This window comes from Molothrus aeneus, unplaced genomic scaffold (genome assembly GCF_037042795.1).
Source record: "Molothrus aeneus isolate 106 unplaced genomic scaffold, BPBGC_Maene_1.0 scaffold_40, whole genome shotgun sequence".
NCBI classification, from domain to species: Eukaryota; Metazoa; Chordata; class Aves; order Passeriformes; family Icteridae; genus Molothrus; species Molothrus aeneus.
In genome coordinates this window covers 2,768,020-2,792,980 of record NW_027099068.1, presented here as the reverse complement: position 1 = coordinate 2,792,980, position 24,961 = coordinate 2,768,020, and the positions used below count along the sequence as shown (strand labels likewise).

Sequence of the window (24,961 nt, the reverse complement as noted above, 5' to 3'; positions counted from 1 at the left end):
ATTTTAGAAACCTGTAGCTCAGATTCCTTACTTTCAAAATGAGGAAATGCCAGAATTAGTTTGATCTTTGGTTTTTTATGTTGTGTTTCTGATTCCTACATTTTTATATGCATATGTATCTTTTTTTAATAGCATGGTCACATACTCCATTTTCCTTCCGATCCCAAAATCATCAGTGCTCAGAATAGCCAATAAGCAACTAATCAATATTCTTTTTAATCTCTTTTATTTCATAATAAACTCAGACACCACTGATCTTTTGAGAATCCAGACTTGTATGCAAAGTTTGCAGGGAAGATTGAGCTCTCAAGCCCTGTGAATTTTCTCTTCTCTCCTTTCCCATTTCCCTTTTCCTTCATCTCTGGCCTGACCTCAGGGCCCTTTCCCCTCATGTCAGGCCCTCTGTTTGCTGCACTCCAGGGAAGCTCTCAGCTGTGGCTTCCCCAGCGTGGCAGCTCCAGGCTTGGAGCAGCAGAACCCAACTGTGGCTGAGAGCCCAGACCCCCCCTGGGCCAGCTGGGCTTTCAGCTGCCAGGGCAGCACGCAGGGAAAGGGGCAAGAGAGAGCTGAGGACGCTGCCAGAGCAGCCCTTGGGCAGTGCAGGGTGAGAGTGGCTTAAAGTGCTGCTGAGCCCCACTGTGGGGGCACAGGAGGCTGCTCTGCCATGGCCGCGGCTGTGCCGTCCATCCAGACAGAAAGGCAGAGCCAGCAGGCTCTGATGGGGGAGAGCAGCTCCATCCCTACCAAAACTTGGTCACTCCTGCTAAAACCTCTCTTTGTCCTTCTGTCTGAACACTGACACTGCTTTGGAAAACAGAATGGAGGTGACACGAGACAATCGATTATAACTTGTAAACAAATTTCCATGGGTTTTTTGGTTTTGTGAAAAATGCATGTATTTTATGATTGGCTTTGTGCAAATATTAAAATGAATGTTATATGTCTTGTGTTAGAAAGTAATGCTGTATTAAGTCTCTTAAGTACTGTGTTAAATATAGTTTTAGGTTATAAATATTGTTAAAATAGAAACGATGCTATGTAGGATACTTTTTTTAAAGGAAGGGCTTGCAGCAAGGTAGCAGCCACAGGACACCTAAATCTTTCAGAGAAAAAGAATTTTTGGCCCTCTTATCAGAAGAAACAAACTTCTTCCCGCCTCCAAGGCACTGTTAGGATTCGGAGGAAGAAGCTGACCATGACCAGACAGGATCCTGTGTTTGAATGGAATTTATGCATCATGTATGAAGTGTATGAATATGCAACAGGCTGTTGCTTTTAAGGGTTAATCCTGTGTTAACCGGGTGTCCTTTTTCGGGCTTTTGCTGCCCAGAAAAAGGTACCTGGACGTCCGTAACTCTTTGTATTTGTTGTCTCATATTGTCCTAATTCAAATTTCCAAATTATTACTACTCTAATTGTATTTCTATTTTTATAACCATTTTATTACTATTAAACTTTTAAAATGTTAAAAACAAGTGATTGGCGTTTTTCAGAGTTTGTTGTGGTGTTTCAGTTTGGTTTGGGTTTTTTGCAGGTGTGCGAGGCTTAAATGTGTCCTAAAGTTCTTGTGCCTGCATGAGGCTGTAGAGTGGCCTCCACGGGGATCTCCTTGGCTCTGCACAAGCCCAGAGAGCAGCACTGGCACCTCAGGCCGAGCACAAAGGAGCACAGGATGATCTGCAGGGTGCTCTGTGACAACAGGCACTTGGAGCTGTTGTCCAGTGTGTAAGAACTACATCCCCTTTTCTTCAGATTCTCCTAAAAATGCCCACTGATGTTGTTTTGTATGATGCAGCTCTCCTAAGCCCCTATTACACTGTATCTGCACGAGCATTCACACAGGTGTTTGCTAAAACAATTCTGCTCCAGCTGAAAAGCACCGGGTGCACTGAGCAATAGCAGCAGATAAATGGACGTAGAGAGACTTCAGGAGCAGAAGCAGCATTAAATCCATGACAATTGTGGAGATGTGAAAATACAGAAATCCACCAATGGTAGCAAAGCCCACACATCTCCACTGGGTTCTGCAGAATGGCAGCAAATAATGCACAGGTGTGGAGACCATGAACTGGTTGGTGCTGCACTTATTTGTCAGTGAGCAGAGCTGTGGGAGGCAGGGATTAAGGGTGATTTTGGAACAGGAAGAAGAAAGGGACAGACAAATTCCAGGTGGAGGCAGAGTGGCTCTGCTCTGCTGACCCAAGGAGAGCAGGGAACAAGTTGGAAAGGAGTAGGAAAAAAGAGTTTTGTAAAAGGAAACCTTGCTATATAGGCATTGGTGTTCTTGCCACAGCCCACAGAGCTTAGAGCATGAATATTCATCCCATTGAAATATTCCTGCAAGATGTAAGAAAAATTCCTTTCCATGTGGTTATTTACACAAACATACCCATGAACAAATAAAAAAACTGCACAACTACATGTATCATTAAACAGGATACTCTGTAGATTCTCACATTAACACTTGCAGAATTATATATGATACTTCCAAACATATAGAGACTCTTGTTCTCCGTTTGCTTCTTTAAAACTCACAAAATGTAATGAAATTCTCTTTCAAAACTGCAGAGCCTGCTGTGTGGCTAAGCAAGCCATTATTTGCTTGCTCACAATCATCTCTTCCTTGTGTGTTAGTCACTGATGCATTAATTGCTTATCCAAACTTGAAACGGTTCATGAGTCATTCTGAAGAGAAACTAAATGTGAGGGAGCCCATTTGAATGGAATTCATGTCCTCTGCCTCTTAAAGCTGAAGGTCTGTATTTATTACCTGTCAGAATGAAGTCTTGTTGCCTAATAAATGGGAAAATAGGAAAAATGCTGACTAGAGCACCATGTTTCAAGGGATCATTGCATTTTAGTTTTATTTGACCAAATCAGTAGTCAAAGAGAGAAAGGACTGGTCAATTACAACAGAGAAAGCAGGTGAAAGAGATGTCTAGGTCTGCTGCAGCTGGAGTCAAAAATGAAGTGTGTGGGTTTTGAAGTGGGGAAGGGATTCCAGATCAGATGATTTTAACTAACTTGCATTACTAAATGCATGATCTTCAGACAAACACGTTGGTATTCCTTGTATTGAGGAAAGGAAGGGTATTGGGGAAGATGAAACAGGAAAGCCTTATAAATATGATTGTCTGGCAAAAGATTGTGAGAATATAGAAACTATAAGCAAGATTGAAATGAAAGCAAGCTTTGAGATACCTTAGTTAGTGAACAACTGGAAAACAATGGTGTGGCCCAACTGAAGGTAATCCCCTTTTGAGGAAACAATTCCCTCTGCTTGCAGGCAGGTCCAAGGTTCAGAGCAGACCCTACTAGCTCAGCAGAAGGGGTCCAAAGAGGAGTTTTTAGGGTTTAAAATGTAACACAGTATGGTGATGTAATGATTCTTACAGGCTGGATGTAAATGCTATAGGATTTGTATCTTGGACTAGATTGGTTAGTGAGAATTAGAATGTTCAACAGAGAAGAAGATTTATTGTATTGTAGCGGGAACCTCGCTCTCTTACGCTCTTCCCCTCTTACTCTCTCCCCCTCTCATCCTCTCTGCCCCTCTCTCCTCCCGGGCCTGCTCCGAGCTGTGCCTGGCAGCTCCAAGCAGGGCCCTGCACCCAGGCCCTTTGCAATGAGCCGCAGGTTCCACGGCCTGGCTGCAGAGATCTCTCGTCTCCGTCCGTCCCGACCGTCCCACCCCCCAGTGCTCCTGCAGAAGGGGAGAAAGAAGGCATGGAGTTTCCAGGAGTATCCAGATAAATCCACTTTGTTCTGGATCAATATGGAATTTTCATGAAGCAAAAGCATTAAGTGGAGGGCTCTTCACCCATTTCTTTTTTTACTAAAATTCTGTGAAAGATACTATTTTGGAGTGTAAAAATTTTCATGTTGAAAACATGAATGTGCTGAGAGAATTTGAAGTCTGGGCCAATGACAATTCACTGTTGAAAATCCAACTTTTCAAATTAAATGACCCAGGATGAAGTAGGAAACACAAGTCCTTCCCTTGAACCTTGATTTGCCTCTTCTAGCTCATTCCTGAAAGTGGTAGGCAAAGAGGATCCCACAGAAATCAGAGGAGCATCAGGGTCTATCCCTAAAAGGCAACTGTAGATGGGAAACAACTTGGGAATTAGAGGGACATCAATGAGCCACTTGTGAGTCCAGCTGTTAGTGAAGAGCCCTTTTCCAAAGAAATGACAGCTTCTCTCAAGGAAGCTGAGCAGCAGGACATTATGGCTCATGTAGCTGGCAGGTACAAACAGAGAAAGCAGGAAATTTCTGGAAATGAACCCTGTATTCACTGATCACAGCAGGATGAAGAACCCATTTTATCAGACTCTGGCTCTTAGTAAGAAAGGAAGAAAGCTCTATTTATTATATCAGGCCCAGCTGTTCATGGTCAGAGGTGGTATCAGCTGCTCAGCAGAAGGCACAGCTTTAACTCCAGCTCATCATGCCTGGAGGCAGCCCTGGAAGTGCTCCTGCACTTCAGCTGGTGCCAGGGCACAGGGACACCCGCACACCCTCCCTAGACCCCTGTATGCCATAAAACTAAAGGCATCTCCCCAGCCAACCATCCAATCCAGCACTTAGCACAGAGCATGTCACTGCCAGTGACATCTGCATGAAAAAATACAGAGAAAAGTGCAATTACAAAACATATTGGGGGCTCAATATAATACAGGAGAAATTCAGATTTTGGTACTTACCTTCATAAATGAGCATACCTACTAGCTCTTTTCCCTAAATTAATTCATGGTTGAACGTCTGCACTTTCCATAGCAGTGTCCTAAAATTCTTGCATTCATGCATTCCCAGCTAGCAGAGCTCTCACACAACCTGTTTTTTCTCTGAAGTGTATGGAAGGACTTAGTTCAGATGAACTGTGCTGCTTCCTCTGAAAGATATAAAATTATGGAAATAATATCTGCAAAGCCATAGGTTCTTTAAGGCAGGCCTCTGGTATGTAAAATAGGGAGTGTTTACATTAAGCATCATGTGCACATAAGATAACGATCAAACCATGTTCTTACCTTCATGAAAAATAGTTTTTGTGCTCTCAGATATGGCACAGCCAAATAAGGCCGAGCTCAGACACAAATGCGTTCCTCACCACACAAATGGCCAAACAAATGACAGCTGCCAGTGACACTTTTCCTGCGGTCCCGAGTGCCCCAAGCGCGGATCCAAGCGGCGTCTCACCTGCTCAGCTCTTTCCGGCCCGCGGATCCGAGCCCGTCCCGGAGCGTCAGGAGCAGGGATGGGAGCTCAGCAGCTCGGGCTCGATGCCGTGTGCTCCGCTCGGGGCTCCCGACAGCTCCTGCGGGGCCGGAGCAGCCCCGGGCAGCGGGAGCAGCTCCTGCTGCGGCAGCCGGGCAGCCTCTCCCCAGACACACAGGTGACTGCACACCCGTGCATTCAGGGCCAGCTCCATTCTGCTGCCCTGGGGCTGGCGCTCTCCACTGTGTTGCTGTTAGTGCACATTGGTGTGTTGGTCCTGGAAACACCCAGGAACAGGCAACTCTCAGGCGCACATTCTGCTCCCCGGGATGTGCTGCACAGTCCCTGCCTGTTCCAAACACCAATTTGGTTTTGTTCTGAGAGCTGTGTTTTCCATCTCAGTGTTTGACCAGCTGATTGCCCGCGTTGATTATTTTCATTCAGCATTTGTGGATTTCACACATTTGCAGTTGTGCTGACTGCTCCTTCCAGCTGCGCAAGGACAGCCAGTGTGGACCTTTTCCTATGTAAAATGCATTGTGTGAGGACTGTTGGGCTGGAGGGCCCTTCTGTAATGTTATTGCCCCAATTCCTTCTGCTGAGAAAGATAATTGGATTCAGGCAGTTAATCCATTTTGTAGATGCTGCAAAATCTAATCTGTGACAAACACATGATCAAGTATATGGGTATTGGTGTCAGTTCCTTTCTTCCTTCCCAAACTAGGAAAGCCATTTTTTCTAAAATCCTCTAGCAAATGGCTGTTCCATACTGGAACTTCTCAGCATTAAAAAATTGCATTGACATCTCTATAAAATATTTCTCTGAATTTTCTTTCTCTCTTTTAAACTCTCATTGCAATCTAGATGGAAACCAATGTTCAAATGGCAGAATTTCTCTGCCAGTCCAAATACAGCAATTTGCCTAAACGTAATTAAACTGAAGTTTGGTGCAAACCTACACAGGCCTATGTAGATAAGAAAAAGATGAATACTGATTATTCCTAGGCAGGATAGAGAAAAAATAACCTATGGTTAAATCACGTAATGTGATATATCATATTTATTTATTTATTAAATAATGAAATCTGTTTATTATTTTTATATATCATGTCGCGCTAAATCCTGGTTTATTGTTTTCCTATTAAAATGTCATTGGTGGATGAAATAAAGCAATGAGTCAAATTAAGAAAAAAAATTTTTGAATATTTTTCTGACAAGATTTTTTTAAGATTCAGAGGTAAATAACAATCATCTGATACAAGAAGTTGGTGAAACTGCATTTTGCCCTTTAGTCAGAATCTTTGATTAGCTCTATCCAGTGGTTTCTAGATCTGGCTGAAATGAAGTAGCTTTTTACAGATAATATATGGAAACTTTGAGGGAGAGATTAAAAAAAGGCATTGACAGATCCTGATATCTGATTTATTGGGGTATTTAGCCATGTGCATAAGCACATGAACTGCAGTGATCTGCGACAGGATTCATTTGCCTAAAGGATCTGGCTTAACTTGGAATGCACAATTTGGAAAGAAGATTCCATGGACATAGACAATGAAGTAAGCTTTAAAAACTTGACAACAGCAGAGGAGAACTAGTGAAAGCCTTACTCAGAAATGAATAGAGAATTTTCTTTTTTCTAAAATTATAAGAGCATATTTGTTTGTGCCTCACCTCTGCCAAATGCTTTCTGCAGTTCAGCACGGGGAGCCATCCTAGACCAAATCCAGACGCAGACGAATCTCTCAGATAATCACAGCTCACCCCCTCTGCTCCTCTGCCTCGGTGAGCTGCGGGAAGGCGTTGCTCCAACCCAGCTTGTTTTCCTTTGGAGGCCATTCCAGATTGTGAATCCAATGGCTATGTTTGGCAAAGGACATGTGCTCTGTGTCATGCCATGGTTGGCCATCTTGATCGATGTTATCAACAGGGCAATGATCGCTCTGAGGTGTCTTCCCAGGACTCGGGATAATGGTGATCATTGTGCTGGGTGCCTCTATTCATAAGCTAAGTGCTGATTGTTCTCCTGCTGCCTTCAGGAATTTCGGAATTTGAATAGACGTCTGCCTCTCGGGCTGCTTGTGGTAAGAGACTTGTTTGGATTTCACAATCTTGATGAAATACATGCTTCCCAACAGGCCTCCCGGAGCAACAGCTCTTTCCCACAGCAGGCAAGAGAACAACAAGGACGCTAGAGTAGGCTCTGTCTACATTTGGGCCTCTTTTGCCAAGAGAGAAATAGAAAGACGCTGCTGGAAATGCCCCTTGCTCTTCAACACTCTCAGCTTCCCTTGTGCCCAACAGCTCAAGCAGCATTTTCCTCTTCTCTTTCCTGCATTTTAGATCTAGATTCTTTTAAATGGCATGCCCTAATTCCCATGCCTTGGCTGAAGATGGTAGCCCAGCAGAGCTTCCACAAAGGGCCCCTTCCCTGTGGCAGCTCCCTGCTGAAGCAGCCCAGGAACAGCTGCTGGGCTCAGCAGCAAACCCTCCCTGCACTGGACTTTGTGCTGCATCGCCAAGGGAATCGCAGTCTTGGCACACCATCAAAGGGTCAAGTCACGCAGCCAAGGCCTCTAAGGGGGAGAATTGGGAGCGAAAGGTGCTTTCCTTCGCTCCTGGAGAGAGCCACCGAGTTGCTAGCAGTACTTCTGAGCATCTCCCCTCCAAGTCTGCAATTAGCAGCTTGTCTTGCTTGAAGCAGCAAGAGGAGGAAATGACAGACTCCAGTGCCGCGCACTCTCTCGGGGAGGGAAGGCAACCGCTGCAGGTTGCGGGGCAAATACTCTGCACCCGCCCCCCAGTACACAGATGCCCCCTTTTTAGCTGATGCTGCTGGCAGGACATTGACCAAAGCGGAGGCATCTTCATGGCCATTGTGTTCCCAAATAAACTCGGTCAGTGCTGCGGCATAAAGAGCAGAGTGAATCAAAAGCCGGGTGATGCCAGCCCCAGGAGAAACCTTTACTTACGAGTCAGCTGGGTCAGGTAGTAGCCAGAATAGACAACAGAAAAGACCGTGCAAACCGCGGCACAGACCTGCCCGATCATTTTGGCAGCGCTGTGCGGGTTTGCACGCTGAATGCCAGCCAAGGCAAAGCCCAGACTCCTCTCGGGGTGCAGGCCGTCTGCTGAGAACTCCTTGAGCACAAGGATCCTCCTGCAGGGAGCGAGCAGAAGAGCCGCTCTGGACAAGCAGGCCTTGCGTGCACCGGGGCAACGCTGTGCTGACAGCACTGTGACGTGGCACCGCTCCCCTGACCTCACAATAGCAGCTGTTCTATGGCTTCCTTGTGCCCAGCAAGGCAACCTTCTGTACAGCTGATGCGAAAGAAAAGCCTGGGAAGTTCTCCTCACTCATAAAGCAGCAGAAAATGTCCTCCCAGTCCATAAGGCAGTGCTCAAGGCGTCCCAGGGGAACTCAGAAAATGGGCCAACCCAAGCGGCATCCAAGGAATCCAAGCAAACGCGCCTTTTGGTCCCAAAAGCTTTGACTGAAAGCAAAACTCTGCTTCTTCTAGGTGGCATGGAAGCTGGTTCTGAAAAGTCTCACTTCTTCAATGACATTTAGGGGGAAAAAGAAGCAAAGATAATAAATTTCCAGGAGCATTTTAGGCTGCAGTCACTTCTCGAGCACGCGGGTGCGTGCTGACCTATGGAGGGGCTTGACAGCTGGCCTGCAAGCAAAGCTGAGTTCATAGAAGACATCCCAATTGATGGGTTTTGAGTGTATCCATAGCAAGGAAGAAGACAAGGCCGTCAGCATGGAAACCGATTAGTAAAGAGAGATGAAATTTTCGTAAGCTAGACTAGTGCCTAAGTAGATGTGTATACTTGCCTTATAAATTTCTGTAAAACTTTTGCCAATTCTATTGACGTTAATTGCTTTGCACCAATGGATATAAGAAGTTCTTGTGGTGTAGTCAGTGACTTAAGATCACGCTTTGTTAAGAGTGTAGAAGCTGGAGAACACGCAGAATAAAGAAAACTTTTTTCTTCTTGGACCCTGATCACGTGTGTATGTCACGTCCGGCCTAATGGTGACAGTTCCCCATCTCTGGGTCAAGAGACAAGTATTGTCTGACAGGTAGCTTGTCAACAAACTGGGAAAGAATTGAGTACCTGGGCATGCAGATTTCTGAAGGGAGGAAAGAAAAGTGTTGACAAGAATAAGCCTGAGTTTTAAACGCCTGAAAGAGTCAAAAATAACACGTTGTGGGATATTGTGCCAGATGTTCCACAGAGTTAAAACCAACCACAACTCATTAGTATCTGGACTTCCTTGCCCACTATGCTTAGAAATGTTGCTTGAAGGCACTTTGTATCTAAAGATGCAGTTCCTGTAGATGACTGTAGATGTAGATCAAAATCCTACCAAAAACTCCGTGTCAAAACCAGCAAGAGTGAGACTTTTGTCCTTGGCAGTAGCTTCCAGGTGCTCCTGGACATCGCCAGGCCTAGACACAAAGATGTGTATTCGGCGGAGGGAGAGAAGCCTTATGCTTAAAATAAATTCCATTTGTTCTGCTCTTAGCCAGAGCCAAGATGGGAATCCAAGTCTAGATCACAGGAGAAGATCACAGGAGCCTCAGCTTTTCCAGAGGAGGAAAAATACAAAGGCTAGTAAATTTGCCCTGGGTTGACAGGGGTTTTTTACAGATCCATAGACAAGTGATGAAGCTTAAAAGATGACAGCAGAGGAAAATCAACAGATATGCTGAAACTGAGTGAAGAGGAAGGAGACTTCAAATTAACTGAAAAGCTGCACCGAAAGCTTCTCTACTCTTTGCAGTTGCTTCAAGTTTAAAATGACAAACTCTAGCAGCACTTCCAACTTATTGTTCTTAATTCTAGATTAAAGACAATCAAAACTGTGTACTCCTGCTTAGAGTATGAAGTAAAGCACAGAAAGGCATTAGAGTAAGAAAAATTGTGTTTAGAAGGCTGAGGCAGCCTTAGGGCTAGGAGGAATGGGGAGGCGTGGAAATCAGGCCTGTGGGCACCAGTCAAGGAGCATCCAGTCCCTGAGCGGTCCCTCACAGAGGGTATCCCAGCAGATGGAGTCCAAATGGAGCCACAGCTCGGTGGGAAAAGTGCCGGGCTGCTGAGCCGTGCTTAGCAGGGGCTCCTGCATCAAATTGCTCCCTGACAGGTGCGGTATGCTGTGTGTGTGTGCCCAACAGCTGGCAAGAGCAGGCTGGCCCAGATGTGGGAAAAGGCCAAGGAGGCAGCAGAGTGGGAATGGGGCTGTGCAGGAGGCCTGGTGGTTGCACACAGCCGTGGGGGATCAGGCTGGCCCAGATGGTCCCTGGGGCTCTGGGCTGAAAAGGGGGGAAAAGAGAAGCAGGGAGGAAGGGCCAGATGCTGCTATGAGAATGCCATTCCATCCCATAGGTGACATAGTGAGAGGAGGCTGGGAACAAAATGGTCATTCCTGCTGATCACCCTGACATCTTCACGACAAGAGGCCCAGAAAGGAGTGCACATCTGCCTCCTGGTGTTGTCCTGAATGTGAGCTCATTACCTGGCGTTCATTACCCGCAAGTCTGGCAGCTTCCCGCGGGCATTCCACGCTTCAGGCAAGCAAAGCTGCTTACCTCACTATGTTCTTTGGGCCTCTGAAGGGGACCGTCCACTTAGCTACAGCTTGGCAAGGAAGGGAGTCTTACAACACTCTGGATATTTTAGACTTTTATTCTCACTCGGCCTGAAACAAAGTATCCCCTCGCTACTTCTCCATCTTCATCCTTCTGTCCTGCAGGTGGCCTGTTCAGGCCGACAGCTTGGAGCGCCTGCAGGCTCCAGTTCGGCTGCAGCGCAGCTTTTCCTCTCACAGCTTAATTCTTATTATGACAATTCTTTCATTTCTACTTCAAAGATACCTCAGAGCTTGCCTAAATTAACAACACTCTATTCTAAGCTAAACAATCCTCTATTATCTAAGATATCTACGTTCCATAGCCCTTAAATGGTGATCCCTATATATCCTAGTTCTTTTAAACTTTCATCTCTTGGAGAAAGAAAAAACAACTCAGCTTTAAATTGAACCTAGCACACACCTAACCAAACCTAACCTAACCTAACCTAACCTAACCTAACCTAACCTTACCTTACCTTACCTAACCTAACCAAACACCTAAACTGAGCAAATACGAAAAAAAATCACATTTCCTATCTATGGCACAGCTCCTCTTAATACTCAGGGGATGGCTGGAGCTCTGCCTAAAGATGACACATCCCCTTTTCCCTCCTCTGGGCTGGCGGAGCATAAGGGCCTCCTCAGGCGCAGGTGTCTCCTCTCCAGTCTTCCTGCACTTGCTTGGCTGAGATGATCAGAGCAGCCAGGCTGGAGGCAGGATCGCCTGAGGTCACAAAGGGATGCTGCCCAGAGGAAAAAGAACAAAGAAAGGAACTCTTACTTTCCAGAATCCCATCCTCACGGGCTCAAGCAGGATTCCCTGGCTACCAGGAAGACACACAAAGAGCACCGAGGGCAGCATGTCCCCCTGCGCCTTGCTGTGCTGGCAGCTGTCTGCGCCACGTGGCCCACACTCCTCCTCATGCCTTCATGCAGGTGTCCTCAGCTGACAGGGCTTTTTGCCCCTTTGCTTTTTCTTACCTGCAGGAGCTCCTGGGCAGACCAGCGCCTGTCCTCGTCAGCCTGCAGGCAGCAGCGGAGGAAGTCGCGCAGGAGAGCCCGAGTGGTGCCTGGGGTTCTGCAGTTTTGGGGGCCCGTTCCTTTCTATCAGTTCAAAAACCTACAGCACAAGGATGCAAGAGGACACTGCACCTGCTCCTTTGCTAGCCACAGCAGCTCTCTCCACACAGAGCCCTCTTGCTAAGCTGCACCTTACCCTGAGACGGGCTTCCCGCTCGTAAGGAGCTTCCCCTTCCACCATTTCCAGCCCCATGATGCCCAGGGACCAGATGTCCACTTTGGGGCCATAGGCTTCTCCTCTCACCACCTCCGGCGCCATCCAGCTGGGAGTGCCGACGCTGGAGCTGCGCTTGCTGCGCTCAGGGCTGAGCTGAGCACAGAGGCCAAAGTCACCTGAGGCCAAAAACAAAGCCTGTCAAAGCCAGCTCCCACTGGCAAAGCGGCCAAAACCATTGCCCACTCCAAGCCTGACCAGGCCTTGCTGAATCTAGCTGAAAAAGCAGCTGAGCTCTCCTTCCACGTGCCTGGAGCCAGGCAAATAATGCATCGGCCACATCCACAACACCCTCACCATTCACGCACTGGCCAAGCGGCGCTTCTGCCCCAGTGGCAGTCACCGAAATGCAAGCGCACGGCAGGTGCTGGAAATGCTGCAGCCCAGCAGGGATACCCACCCAACTTGACAGATCCATCCATGCCCACAAGGACCTTGTTGCTTTTGATGTCTCTGTGGATGACTTGGCGGGAATGAAGGAAATGCAGTCCTTGCAGGCACTGAGAGAGAAAAAGGAGGGAGGGAAAGTTAACGTACAGGATCGGATTTCATCCCACCAGAAAGGAAAGAGCTCGACGGGACTGACGGCTTTCTCAGGGAATTGTGAGCGAGGGCGCAGCATCATGGTGCTGTCACGAAGAAGAGCTTGCTGCTTCAACACTCTTGGAAGTTTTTTCTCGATTTCCAAGCAAAGGCATCCAAGCTCCCAAAAGTTCCGCCGGCCTTGGGTAGGAAGCGCGTCACCTTTGGCTGGGAGGCGGCACGGCAAATATTTTTGGGGAAGCCTAGTGGCAGCAGAGGAGGAAGCAGCACCTAAGAGCTGTTCCAGAATCTGTCGCCATGCGGGCTGCAATGCTATCCTTTGCAGCTGAGGACGGCTCTTTGCCCTTAGCTTGAAATTCTGCCACCTGCATGGCAAGGAATATAGGACAGACAGACAGGCTCCAGGCAAACATTCCCAGGCAAAGCTGAGAAGAGGAAGCAAGTGAAACCAAGCGAGTGAGCCAGCACCAGCGCCAGAGGACACACAGGATGGAAGAGTGCAAGAACAGAGCCTGAGGAGTGCGGGCACAGCGGCAGGCAGTTCACTTCCCATGCTCGCTCTTCTCCTATGTGTGTGGTGAGAAGAGCAGCAGCAGCAGCAGCAGCAAAAGAAAGGTGAGAGCAAGAAATCCCAGCTGTCCTTAACCTCCAGCTGGCAAGCAGCATCCTGGGCAGGCTTGGGGAAGCACAAGCGGGATCCCTCACCTCCCGACAGACAGCGCCTATCTGTCCTTCCTCCGGGTACACTGCGCTGAGCACATCAAACAAGTCCATGAACTCCATGGCCAGCCAGAGCTCTGCATCCACCAGGTAGCTGAAAGAAGAAAACCACGGCATGGAGAGACAGCAATGGGCACAGCCTCAGTCAGCCAGGGGCCCGAGCCAGGTTTTTGCAACTGCTCTCCAAGCTACGTGTGCCACAAGAGATTCATGATCACCAGCTCCAACTCCTCCCACGCTCTGGAGACCAGCAGAGAAATCACCACCAGCTCCCTTCTCTGCCAGTGACCAAAGGGCATCGTCTCTTCGGGCTTGCACTAGCTAAAGCTACATTGACATGAGAATAGGCCAACCTGTCTAAGTAGGTAACGATATTGGGACTCCTGTTGTCCCTCATGGCCAGGATTTCATTGGCAGCCAGCTCCTCGGACATCTCCTCCTCAAGCGACATGATCTTGATTGCCACCTGAAATGACATTGGCCACCATTTACCTTGAGAAGACGCCCCCTGCTCGAGATCACAAGCAGCACGGAGCGAGTGCTGCTGCAATGAGGCAGCGGGCTGGGCCAAAGTGCCTTGTCACTCGACAGCAGAGCTTAGCAGAAGCACCAAAGGCCATCCCAAATGCATTCTGCCTCCTGAGCCTAGAGTGTACTTCAGAGGAACAGCCTCTGCTGCAGACATGGAGCTGCCACCCAAACCTCCAGGCAGGGCTCACAGCAGCGGGGAAAGAGCTCCGGAGCTGCAAAATGGCATGGGGCTGTTGGCACTTTACCTGTTGTCCGCTGCTGGTGTCAAGGGCTTTATAAACAGCTCCAAAGCCCCTGGAAAGACAAAAGCAGCAGAAAGAGCCCTCAAATCCAGTCTCTGGGCAGCTTCTTCTCGCCTTTTGGGGCAAAATTCGGCATCAATCCCTTGGCACTGAAATCAAGCCTAGGCAGCAGATCTCCCCAGGCTGCCTGCACGCCTTCCTTAGAAAACGCCTGGCTGCGGCGTCTCTTCGGCCAGCAGCACGTCGGCCCGTGAGCCCTCTGCCCTGCGGGGCAGCCTGTCCAAGGAAACACTAAGGTGCAGCATGAAGACCAAGGGCCGCTGGAAATCTCCAAGGCACACACCCAGCCAGGTCATTTCCATACCTATGGGGAACTCTCCTCCTTGTGCGGGTGTGCATGCATGTGTGTGTCAAAAGAGTGACAACAATTAGAGTCAGAAGACTGTCCTTGAGAATCTGACATTTCTTGAGTGGCAAGGTGCTCTTTCAGGCCAGAAAGCGGCAGGGGCAGAGGGTTTCCCAGCTCCTGCTCCTCCTTGCTGCAAGCAAGACAATGCCAGCATCAACTTGTCTTTGATGAGGTGTGACTGTGGTCACAAGGGTTTTCAGGATGAAGAAGAGACGAGAATGTTGACTCCATGATCAGAAGGCTTGATTTATTATTTTATGATATATGTTACATTAAGACTATACTAAAAAGCAATAGAAAGGAAAAGTTTCTTCAGCAGCTAGCTAAGCTAAGAATAGAAAAGAATGAATAACAAGGATCTGTGTCTCAGACAGAGCAAGAGCCAGCTCTGCCATGAGTGGTCAAGAAATCCAAACACCCACAGGAGACCAATCACCTGTTGCATTCCACAGCAGCAGATAACCATTGTTTACTTTGGTTGCTGAACTGCAGCTTGTCACAAGGAAAAATCCTAAGAAAGGATTTTTCATGAAAGATGTCTGCGACATGTCACCTTTTTTTATTTAGTTAAATTAAAAGGAAAAAGTGTTTGTAATTTTCTCTGCTGTACTCATGCCGAAGAAAAAGACAAACACTTGACAGGTTATCTGTTGCCAATCAAACTCCACTCAAGTGCTCCTGTGGAATGCACTGGGAATTTCTTCACCTGTAGAACATAAAATTCTATCATATTACTAAAACAATTCTATAATATAAGAAAATGCAAAAACAATGCAAAGAAAATTCAAGTCCAAGCAGCTGAGTTTCAGGAAAAGTCCATGGCTTGAAGATGTTCCTCTTTGCCATATCTGAAAGTTTCTTTTGGTCCTGAAACAGGCTTGCTACAGAAAAAGGTCCATCAATATTTATCAAAAGTCCATTGACAGTCTTCAAACAATTTTGAGAAAATTAGAAAATTTCTGAAATGTCTTGCCACAGCCCTTCATTGAACAACTTGGGCTGAAGCCAATCCCTGGCTCCTCAATGCCTCTGAGCTGCTGCCAGCTCTTTCACCCTTTTTTATTCAATTTAATTTTTTTTTTTTTTTTTTTTTTTTTTTTTTTTTTTTTTTTTTTTTTTTGTCTTGTCAGAAAGAGCAGCAGCAGAGGAGCCAGAGAGAGGCCCCTGGGGGCCCTGGCCCATGTGGAAGGATCAGGAACCCCAGACCTGGCCCACAGAAAGGTGGCCCAGGACCAGAAGGGGGAAGCAAAGCCCCCAAACTCAACAGGAGGCTGGGAGGTGGCCCTGGCCCAAGCAACCAAGGCAGACAGCCCAGGCCCAGCCCCCGAGGCAGGCTCTGCATTGGCACAGACCCGCACCCTGCTGCCAGTACAATGGCAGAAGGGGTGACCAAACGCTTCCTTTCCCCAAAATCACCGAGGCATGCCGGCAATGGGAAGACAGAAGCTGTCCCGAGAAACTTCGTCTCGGGTCTGGGGATGTCCTTTCCCCACAGCAGACAAGCGATGCTCGCTTCCTGCTGTGCCCTCTGCCTCTGCAATGCAAATGCACCAGGTGTTCCTCCCATCTGCCTCACGGCACCACCTCCACCCCCTCTGGGCTGGGGACCAGGGGCAGAACTTTCGGGACCCACCTCCCCCTCGCCGCTGGGGCGCGCGAGGGGCGGCAGAGAGATTCGCATCCCCCAGGGGGAAAACCCGGACCAAACACCCCCCAACCCGCCAAGTATGCTGATCTTGAAAACAGGCAGCCGCGCTGCGCCCACAGCCAGCTGTCGGGCCATGCCTCCTCCACGGAAGGACAGGCTGACGCCCTCTTCCCCTGTCCCAGCTCCCCCCGTAGGGGCAGCCCCGGGACAACCCGAAAAACTCGGGGAGGAAGTCACGCTGGATGCAGGAGGCGCCTCTGCTGCTGCCGCCGGCTCCAAGGCAGCCTCTGACGCGGACATGGAGAACGGAGTCCCCGCAGGGGCGGGCAGCGGGGCCGCCTGGGGAGGCGGCGGGGGCGGCGGGGGCGGCACGGGGTCGGCAGCTTCTTCTGCGCCGGACTCTGACATCGGCCGCGGAACCGCAGTCGCAGAAGGCGGCGGGACGGCCGGGGGGAGCGGTGGATCGCTGTTGCCCAGCAACATCGGCGCAGCCGCGGGAAGCGGTGTCTCTGAGATAGATGCAGGCAGGAAAGCCGGCGGAACCACGGCCGGAGCGCCCACAGGCTCTGCTGGAGGGGCGGCCGCGGGACGGGCCGCGCGGGGAACCGCCCGCACCCGCGGGGCGGGTTGGGGCGGTGCCCGTGGCGCTGGCCGGGGCGGTGCCCGCGGCGCTGGCCGGGGCGGCGCCGCCCACTCCCATCCCCCCTGAGAGCAACGGGAGGGGGGAACAAACGGCTCCGTCTGAGCATGCTCCGAAGACGCAGTAAAAAAAACTTCGGCTGCGGGCGAAACTTCGCCCCCCCACTGTGGTTCAGGGGGGCTGGAAAGCAGCAGATCGTCCCCCTCCAAAGGGTCTTCCCCCGGAATTGGGGGGAACGGGGCTTTGCCCTTGCAGTTAGCAATCCAGGGAAAAACAGCTGCTCTCCGTTTCAAGACTAGAAAGAGCTTCAAAAAGGTTGGATAAATCGAGGGGCATCCGAACCCCCGGTATAAAAAGAATTGGAAAATGGAGCCCATACACTCCCAGACAAACACATCGAGGGCATATAGCACATTCGTAAAAAACCCAAAGAGCTTCGCCCATCGAAAAAACTCATAGAGATCTGTCTCCAACAGGAGAATTCTGTCCTCTTCACCCCATTTTTGCCAGAGGGCAATAAGTTTCTCCTCTGAAGGGGAGAATGGAACCTCATCCTCTAGGGGAGGAGTCCTCCAGATGAGCAGCCACAAACTATGAATGACCTCATCTTTAGGAGGGGAAAAACCAACAGTACCTTGTGACAGTGTCCAGGACTCTCTGGCTATCTGCACGGTTCTGCTGAGCTTTCCGGACATCTTCCTGGAGGCTTTTCAGAAGGTTCTCTTTGTGGTCAGCCTTGCTGTGAACTCTGTCCAAATTCGGATCTTCAGTTCTTCAGCTCCTGGCTAGAATCCACTTCTGTGGTCACTTGTGAAGCAACCATCAATGCCACACATTCGGGGTTTACCCAGTGCAGCAATGCTCCTCTGGTGGTCTCACCAAGTGATGATTGTCCTCCTCAGTCGGGGGTCACCAATTGTGACTGTGGTCACAAGGGTTTTCAGGATGAAGAAGAGACGAGAATGTTGACTCCATGATCAGAAGGCTTGATTTATTATTTTATGATATATGTTACATTAAGACTATACTAAAAAGCAATAGAAAGGAAAAGTTTCTTCAGCAGCTAGCTAAGCTAAGAATAGAAAAGAATGAATAACAAGGATCTGTGTCTCAGACAGAGCAAGAGCCAGCTCTGCCATGAGTGGTCAAGAAATCCAAACACCCACAGGAGACCAATCACCTGTTGCATTCCACAGCAGCAGATAACCATTGTTTACTTTGGTTGCTGAACTGCAGCTTGTCACAAGGAAAAATCCTAAGAAAGGATTTTTCATGAAAGATGTCTGCGACAATGAGGCCTTCGCATTGCTCTGACCCAGCAGTCCAGGCAGGCGACAGGAGGTAAAGCCAGAGCCTGACCGTGATTGGAGCTTGCCTGACTTCACGCTTGATATTGCACCAGCCAAAGACCTGGCCCACACTTTTGTAAAAGGAGCCGACACCACGCTTACCCTCGTCCCAGTTCTTCAAATGCCGTGTATTTGCTCATTGGCTGGCCCGGACTCACAATGCTCCCTGAAAGACAAAAGCAGCACAGGGCGCTCGCTCGCACACAGAGACGCCGCTCCCCACACCCTCCCAAAGGCAGCCCCGCTGCCAGCAGCTCTGGGCCCTTTGCGGTCCCCTGGCTTCCAGCTGCTGAGACCAGCAAGTGGGAGGGCCATCTTCTCCACCTTTCATCAGGTGGCCTTTCCCAGAAGGCCTTTATTTCTTTCAAGCGCAGCATCCCATGCCATAAGCCAAAATGATGAGACCTTAAGAAGAGGGCCCTAAGAGGTCACCAAGGGCCTTTGCAGCCTCTGCAGTCACACCCACCATCACTGGCGGGTCCACTGCCAGGGCCACAAAGTGTCTGAGCCACAGGAGGTGCAAGAACGGGAGCCCGAAAACAGCTGGGGCCAGAGAGCTCCCTGGGGCCTAGTCACTTGCTAGGTGCCAGCCTTCTGCTCAAGCAGAAACAATCTCTGCTTTTGTCTTTGGCACACAAGGCAGCCCAGGCAGAGCCAAGCCAGGCCCAGCAGCCCTCACAGGCAGCAGGAAGTCCCTGAGCGCTGCCGCGCTGCCTCAAAGCACAACAACAGCTTCTGCCGAGAGGCCTAAGCGCCTCTGAGACCGAGGGGCAACTTCTGGCACAGCCTACCCCCAGACACGCACACAACACACTGCTCTGGCAGACAAGAAATGCACCCGACTCACTCAGTGTCTTCTGGCCCTGCTCCTGCCTCTTCTCGTGCTGCTGGGCTGCGCTGCTGCAGGAAGTGCCAGCAGCGGGGGGCGAGCTGGCTGCTGCAGCCCACGCTGGTCCAGCGGCACCAGGTTGAATTGCAGAGCCTGTGTTGAGCTGGGACCAGAAAGGATTGCCCATCAGAAGGGTGCCTGGCACACATGCCCCACCGAGTGCACGGCCACAGCAAGGCCTTGGGAAGGTGCTGTCAGCCACCCCCAGGCCTCTCCAGCTGGGGCGTTTCCCATGTCCCCTTCTCAAAGGCAACTTGGCAAAAGCCCAAAGGCTACTTGGATCCAGCCCCTCAGGGCCACCTCCATGCTCCATGTTTTCAGCTTTTCTGCAAGACATTGTCAAGAAGAGATTGATGGGGCTGCCAAGATCCAGAAAGACATCAGAGCAGGGCCCCAGGGCCTTCTCGCTTTCCTCCTCCTGTCTTTCCCTGGACAATGAAATCAGGCCGCAACTGGCATGCAGTGCTCTGCTCAGAAGCCCGCAGCATGGCCCTTCTCTGATCTGTTTCACAGATTGCCCCTCTCCATGGCAGCCTTTAGGGAGCGGCCCTTCGGAGACGCCTTCCTGCCCTGCCCAGACCCACCCGCCCTTCACAATGTAGGGCTGCCAAGGATTCTCCTCTCCAAAGGCTGCTCTGACCGGCTGGAAGTGAAGCACAGCCTGAAGCTAATTAGTCCATGGAGAGGGCAGGTCCCCTCCAGGGGCCAGTGTCTGCCAGGTCCCCTGCAAGGCCGGCAACTGCGTTTTTGGGCCGCTCCGTCCGCTGACCACAGGCAGCCTGCACTGACAATGGGCACACGGGGCTGACTCCTACACTGAGAATCATTGAATGCTGCCTCCTGTCTGATGCCAAGAGACATTCTCGGGCCCTCTCAGCATCCCAGCTCAAATGCCAAACTTCAGAACCCATTGGCCAGGGCTCGCTGGTTTGAGAACAACAAGGACGCTAGAGTAGGCTCTGTCTACATTTGGGCCTCTTTTGCCAAGAGAGAAATAGAAAGACGCTGCTGGAAATGCCCCTTGCTCTTCAACACTCTCAGCTTCCCTTGTGCCCAACAGCTCAAGCAGCATTTTCCTCTTCTCTTTCTTCTCTTTCTTTTTCTTTTTAGATGTAGATTCTTTTAAATGGCATGCCCTAATTCCCATGCCTTGGCTGAAGATGGTAGCTCAGCAAAGCTTCCACAAAGGACCCTTTCCCTGTGGCAGCTCCCTGCTGAAGCAGCCCAGGAACAGCTGCTGGGCTCAGCAGCAAACCCTCCCTGCACTGGACTTTGTGCTGCATCGCCAAGGGAATCGCAGTCTTGGCACACCATCAAAGGGTCAAGTCACGCAGCCAAGGCCTCTAAGGGGCAGAATTGGGAGCGAAAGGTGCTTTCCTTCGCTCCTGGAGAGAGCCACCGAGTTGCTAGCAGTACTTCTGAGCATCTCCCCTCAGAGTCTGCAATTAGCAGCTTGTCTTGCTTGAAGCAGCAAGAGGCGGAAATGACAGACTCCAGTGCCGCGCACTCTCTCGGGGAGGGAAGGCAACCGCTGCAGGTTGCGGGGCAAATACTCTGCACCCGCCCCCCAGTACACAGATGCCCCCTTTTTAGCTGATGCTGCTGGCAGGACATTGACCAAAGCGGTGGCATCTTCATGGCCATTGTGTTCCCAAATAAACTCGGTCAGTGCTGCGGCATAAAGAGCAGAGTGAATCAAAAGCCGGGTGATGCCAGCCCCAGGAGAAACCTTTACTTATGAGTCAGCTGGGTCAGGTAGTAGCCAGAATAGACAACAGAAAAGACCGTGCAAACCGCGGCACAGACCTGCCCGATCATTTTGGCAGCACTGTGCGGGTTTGCACACTGAATGCCAGCCAAGGCAAAGCCCAGACTCCTCTCGGCGTGCAGGCCGTCTGCTGAGAACTCCTTGAGCACAAGGATCCTCCTGCAGGGAGCGAGCAGAAGAGCCGCTCTGGACAAGCAGGCCTTGCGTGCACCGGGGCAACGCTGTGCTGACAGCACTGTGACGTGGCACCGCTCCCCTGACCTCACAATAGCAGCTGTTCTATGGCTTCCTTGTGCCCAGCAAGGCAACCTTCTGTACAGCTGATGCGAAAGAAAAGCCTGGGAAGTTCTCCTCACTCATAAAGCAGCAGAAAATGTCCTCCCAGTCCATAAGGCAGTGCTCAAGGCGTCCCAGGGGAACTCAGAAAATGGGCCAACCCAAGCGGCATCCAAGGAATCCAAGCAAACGCGCCTTTTGGTCCCAAAAGCTTTGACTGAAAGCAAAACTCTGCTTCTTCTAGGTGGCATGGAAGCTGGTTCTGAAAAGTCTCACTTCTTCAATGACATTTAGGGGAAAAAAGAAGCAAAGATAATAAATTTCCAGGAGTATTTTAGGCTGCAGTCACTTCTCGAGCACGCGGGTGCGTGCTGACCTTTGCTCTGACTCGCTTTGGAGGCTGTCCTCCGTTTGTGTCAGGGAGACGCTTGCTTAGGTCTTGACGCAAATCTCGTCTGCTCCTGTTTGCTATTTCTCTGGCAACTGAAAGTCTCAGAACATCCCAAAGAGACGTGCGCTGATTCTTGGGCTTCCACACTTTTGTTGTGTCAGAGCTCTGGCAGTGGCCTGCAGCCCGCTGCTCTGCAATGGCCTGCAGATATTGAGCCCAAAGGAGGCCCCTTTGGAACAGTCCAAAGCAGCAGTGGGATAGATGTTTGCCCAAGCTCCATGCTCCCTGTAAGATTCCCTGCAGAAATTTGGATAGCCACATCCCAGTACAAATGCGATGCAGTCATTCCCTTCTCTGTCAAAATCTTGAGGCAGACCCTGGAGGCATCTTGAAAGTGGAACAAAATCCTGGGTGAGAGGGGGAATAAAGTGCACGCAACTCCTCTGCAAATCAACTCTGTTCACCTGTGGAATCATGAGCCTTGGCTTAGCTTTCTTTTGTGGTGACTCAGCACAGATATGTTGTCTGATGTTCGACAGGACCGTGTCTTTGAGAAGCTTTAGAATGGGCTCCTCAGACTTTGGGTTTATAGGATTGGATTGCAGTTCTGCCATGTGGAAGATCTGAAGAGCACATGTGAATAGGAAATAGGTTTGCCTTAGCATCCCAGGACATGTCAGCTATTTTTTATTTTGAAGAGATTTTTCACAAGTAGTGGTGACTTGAAGACATCCCAGGATTTGATTGCCCATTTGAGTCACATTATTGCAGGTTGACTTTTTAACCCAACACTTTCAAAACCAGGGATTACCCAAATGGATTTTCTCAAACTTCTACAAATTTCCCTTTGCTTTGTGAGCAAAGTTTCCTTACAGCTTTTTGATCAACTCACAGATCTTCTCATTTCCCCTACTTTGGCCTTAAGCACTAAAGCACCTCTTTTGGAAATGCAGCTAAAATGCAACCCTTTCTGCTACTTTGTGTAACTTTTCTTGCATGAGATGGAAATAGTCAGTTGTGCTCTGCTTTATAGCATATTTCATAATTGTAGGACTGAAAACAGACCACAGGAACTTCTCCCAGCATTAGAAAGTATGTAGAATAACATTATAAAGATGCCCTGGCAATATTCATTTTATGCTTTATATGTATCTTTATTAAATTTATACTTCAGAGTAAATGTTACCTTGCAGGATTTCAGATCAATTCTAGGAATTGATTTCCAGCAGTCTAATTTTCCTGTAAGACTGGACAGGGAAACGAATCATTTAGTTTCTAAATTTTCAAATGCTAAATTTCACTAAATTTTCAAATACACTCATGTTTCAGTATGTCCAGCTCTCTCAGTTGCTGAGGGTTGGACATTGATACATTTACTCAGATCCCTGGTGCTGAAAGCAGCCTGACTCATTTCATCTCCTCATGCCCTGGCTGAGCTCCCCTCTTTCCCCTCCCACCCATTGGCTTTTGTCTCCCACCAGCCCCCCTGTGAAGAGCCTGGCTCTGTGTTCTCCATCTCCTCCTCGCTGGCACTGCCAGGCTGGGATGAGGAGCCCCTCAGCCTTCCCTGCTCCAGGCTGGACAAGCCCAGCTCCCTCAGCCTCTGCTCACAGCCCAAGGGCTCCAGCCCCACCTTGGAGGCCCTTCCCAGGCCCTGCTCCAGCTGCCAGACATCTTTCCTGCCCTGGGGAACCCAACCCAGGCCACAGTGACCTGGATAATCCCCGTCCTTGATGTCCTGGTGACACAGCCCTGGCCCCTTGTCCCCTGTCAGGCTCTGGGGTGGATCCTGTGGAACATCCTTTGGTGGAGGCTGTGGCTCCAGGTGGGCCGGGGGGATCCCAGGGGACAGGGACCCTGCTGGGCATGGACAGCATTGGACTTGTTGGGAGAAACAGTGAGGGGGAGCTGGGGCAGAGTGAGCAACCCAGTGACCTGACACAGCCCTGCTGGGATGTCACACAGCCCCTCTGGGATGTCACAGCCTCCTCTGTGATGTCACAGCCCATTCTGTGATGTCACACAGCCCCTCTGGGATGTCACAGACCATTCTTTGATGTCACAGAGCTGCTCTCTGATGTCACAGACCATTCTCTGATGTCACAGAGCTGCTCTCTGATGTCACACCAGAGTCTGTGATGTCATAGTCTGCCCTGTGATGTCAGACCTCTGCCCTGTGATGTCACAGCTGGCTCTGTGATGTCACAGATGCAGTCTATGATGCCACAGCTGCTCGATGACCTCACATGATCCACTCTGTGATGTCACAGCCCACTCTGTGACCTCATGTTACCAGATGATAAATTGTCTCCACCAGCTGAGCTGACACCTGGAGATTGTTCTCCACAACCCCAGGCCTGTGGAGACCACTCAATGCCCATTGTGTGAGAAGGAGAACTGGAAGTTCAGCAGCCTCAGTGTCCTGCCAGCTCAGCCAGGCCCACGGGAACATTGGGCTCCACGAGCACCAGGGATGAGCAGAGAGATGCCCAGGACAGAAGAACACATGGGTTAAGAGGAGGGGAAATATGTTAATGATTTTGGGGAAATGATTATCACATGTGTGAAAAAGAATAGAAAATCACCAAATTTGCAGATGACACCAAGCTGGGTGTGAGTGTGGATCTGCTGGAGGGTAGGAGGGCTCTGCACAGGGCCCTGGACAGGCTGGATCCAGGACCCAATTCCAACAAGGTGAGGTTGAACAAGTCCAAGTGCCGGGTCCTGCACTTTGGCCACAACAACCCCTGCAGCTCTACAGGCTGGGGACAGAGGGGCTGGAGAGCAGCCAGGCAGAAAGGGACCTGCAGGGACAGATGGACAGCAGGCTGGACATGAGCAGCCGTGTGCCCAGGTGGCCAAGAAGGCCAATGGCTCCTGGCCTGGCTCAGGAATGGTGTGGCCAGCAGGAGCAGGGCAGGGATTGTTCCCCTGTGCTCAGCACTGCTTGGGCAGCACCTCGAGTGCTGTTTGCAGTTCTGGGGCCCCCAATTTAGGAAGGACATGGAGGGGCTGGAGCGTGTCCAGAGAAGGGCAACAAGGCTGGGGAGGGGTCTGGAACACAAGAGCTTTGAGGAGCAGCTGAGGGAGCTGGGCTTGTTTATCCTGGAGAAGAGGAGGCCCAGGGGAGACAAGGCCGTGTCAGGGTACAGGTTGGACTTGATGATCTCCATGGCCTGTTCCAGCCTTGCTGATTCTGGGATTCTCTGAAAGAACCCTTGGAGCAGCTGCAGGATGAGCCCTGGGCCTCCTCTTGAGGAGCTCCAGCAGCCCAGGTCCCTCAGCTTCTCCTGGCAGCCCCAGAGCCCATCCTGTCAGTCGTGCAGAGCCTGTGCAGCTCCTCCTCACTGCCCAGAACAGGGAGCCCCAGAGGCAGACACAGCAGCCCAGATGTGCCCCCCTGGCCTGG

At 50.2% G+C, this 24,961-nt stretch overlaps 1 protein-coding gene across 1 annotated transcript in view; it reads right to left on the bottom strand.

Annotated features, from left to right (window-relative positions):
- Positions 1–24,961, bottom strand: part of LOC136570875 (zinc finger protein 774-like) — a 233,612-nt gene that overhangs the window by 105,044 nt on the left and 103,607 nt on the right. Inside the window, exon 2 of the mRNA XM_066571280.1 lies at positions 11,804–11,817. Within this exon, the coding sequence (XP_066427377.1) occupies positions 11,804–11,817 (14 nt within the window). The remainder of the gene's footprint in view (positions 1–11,803; positions 11,818–24,961) is intronic.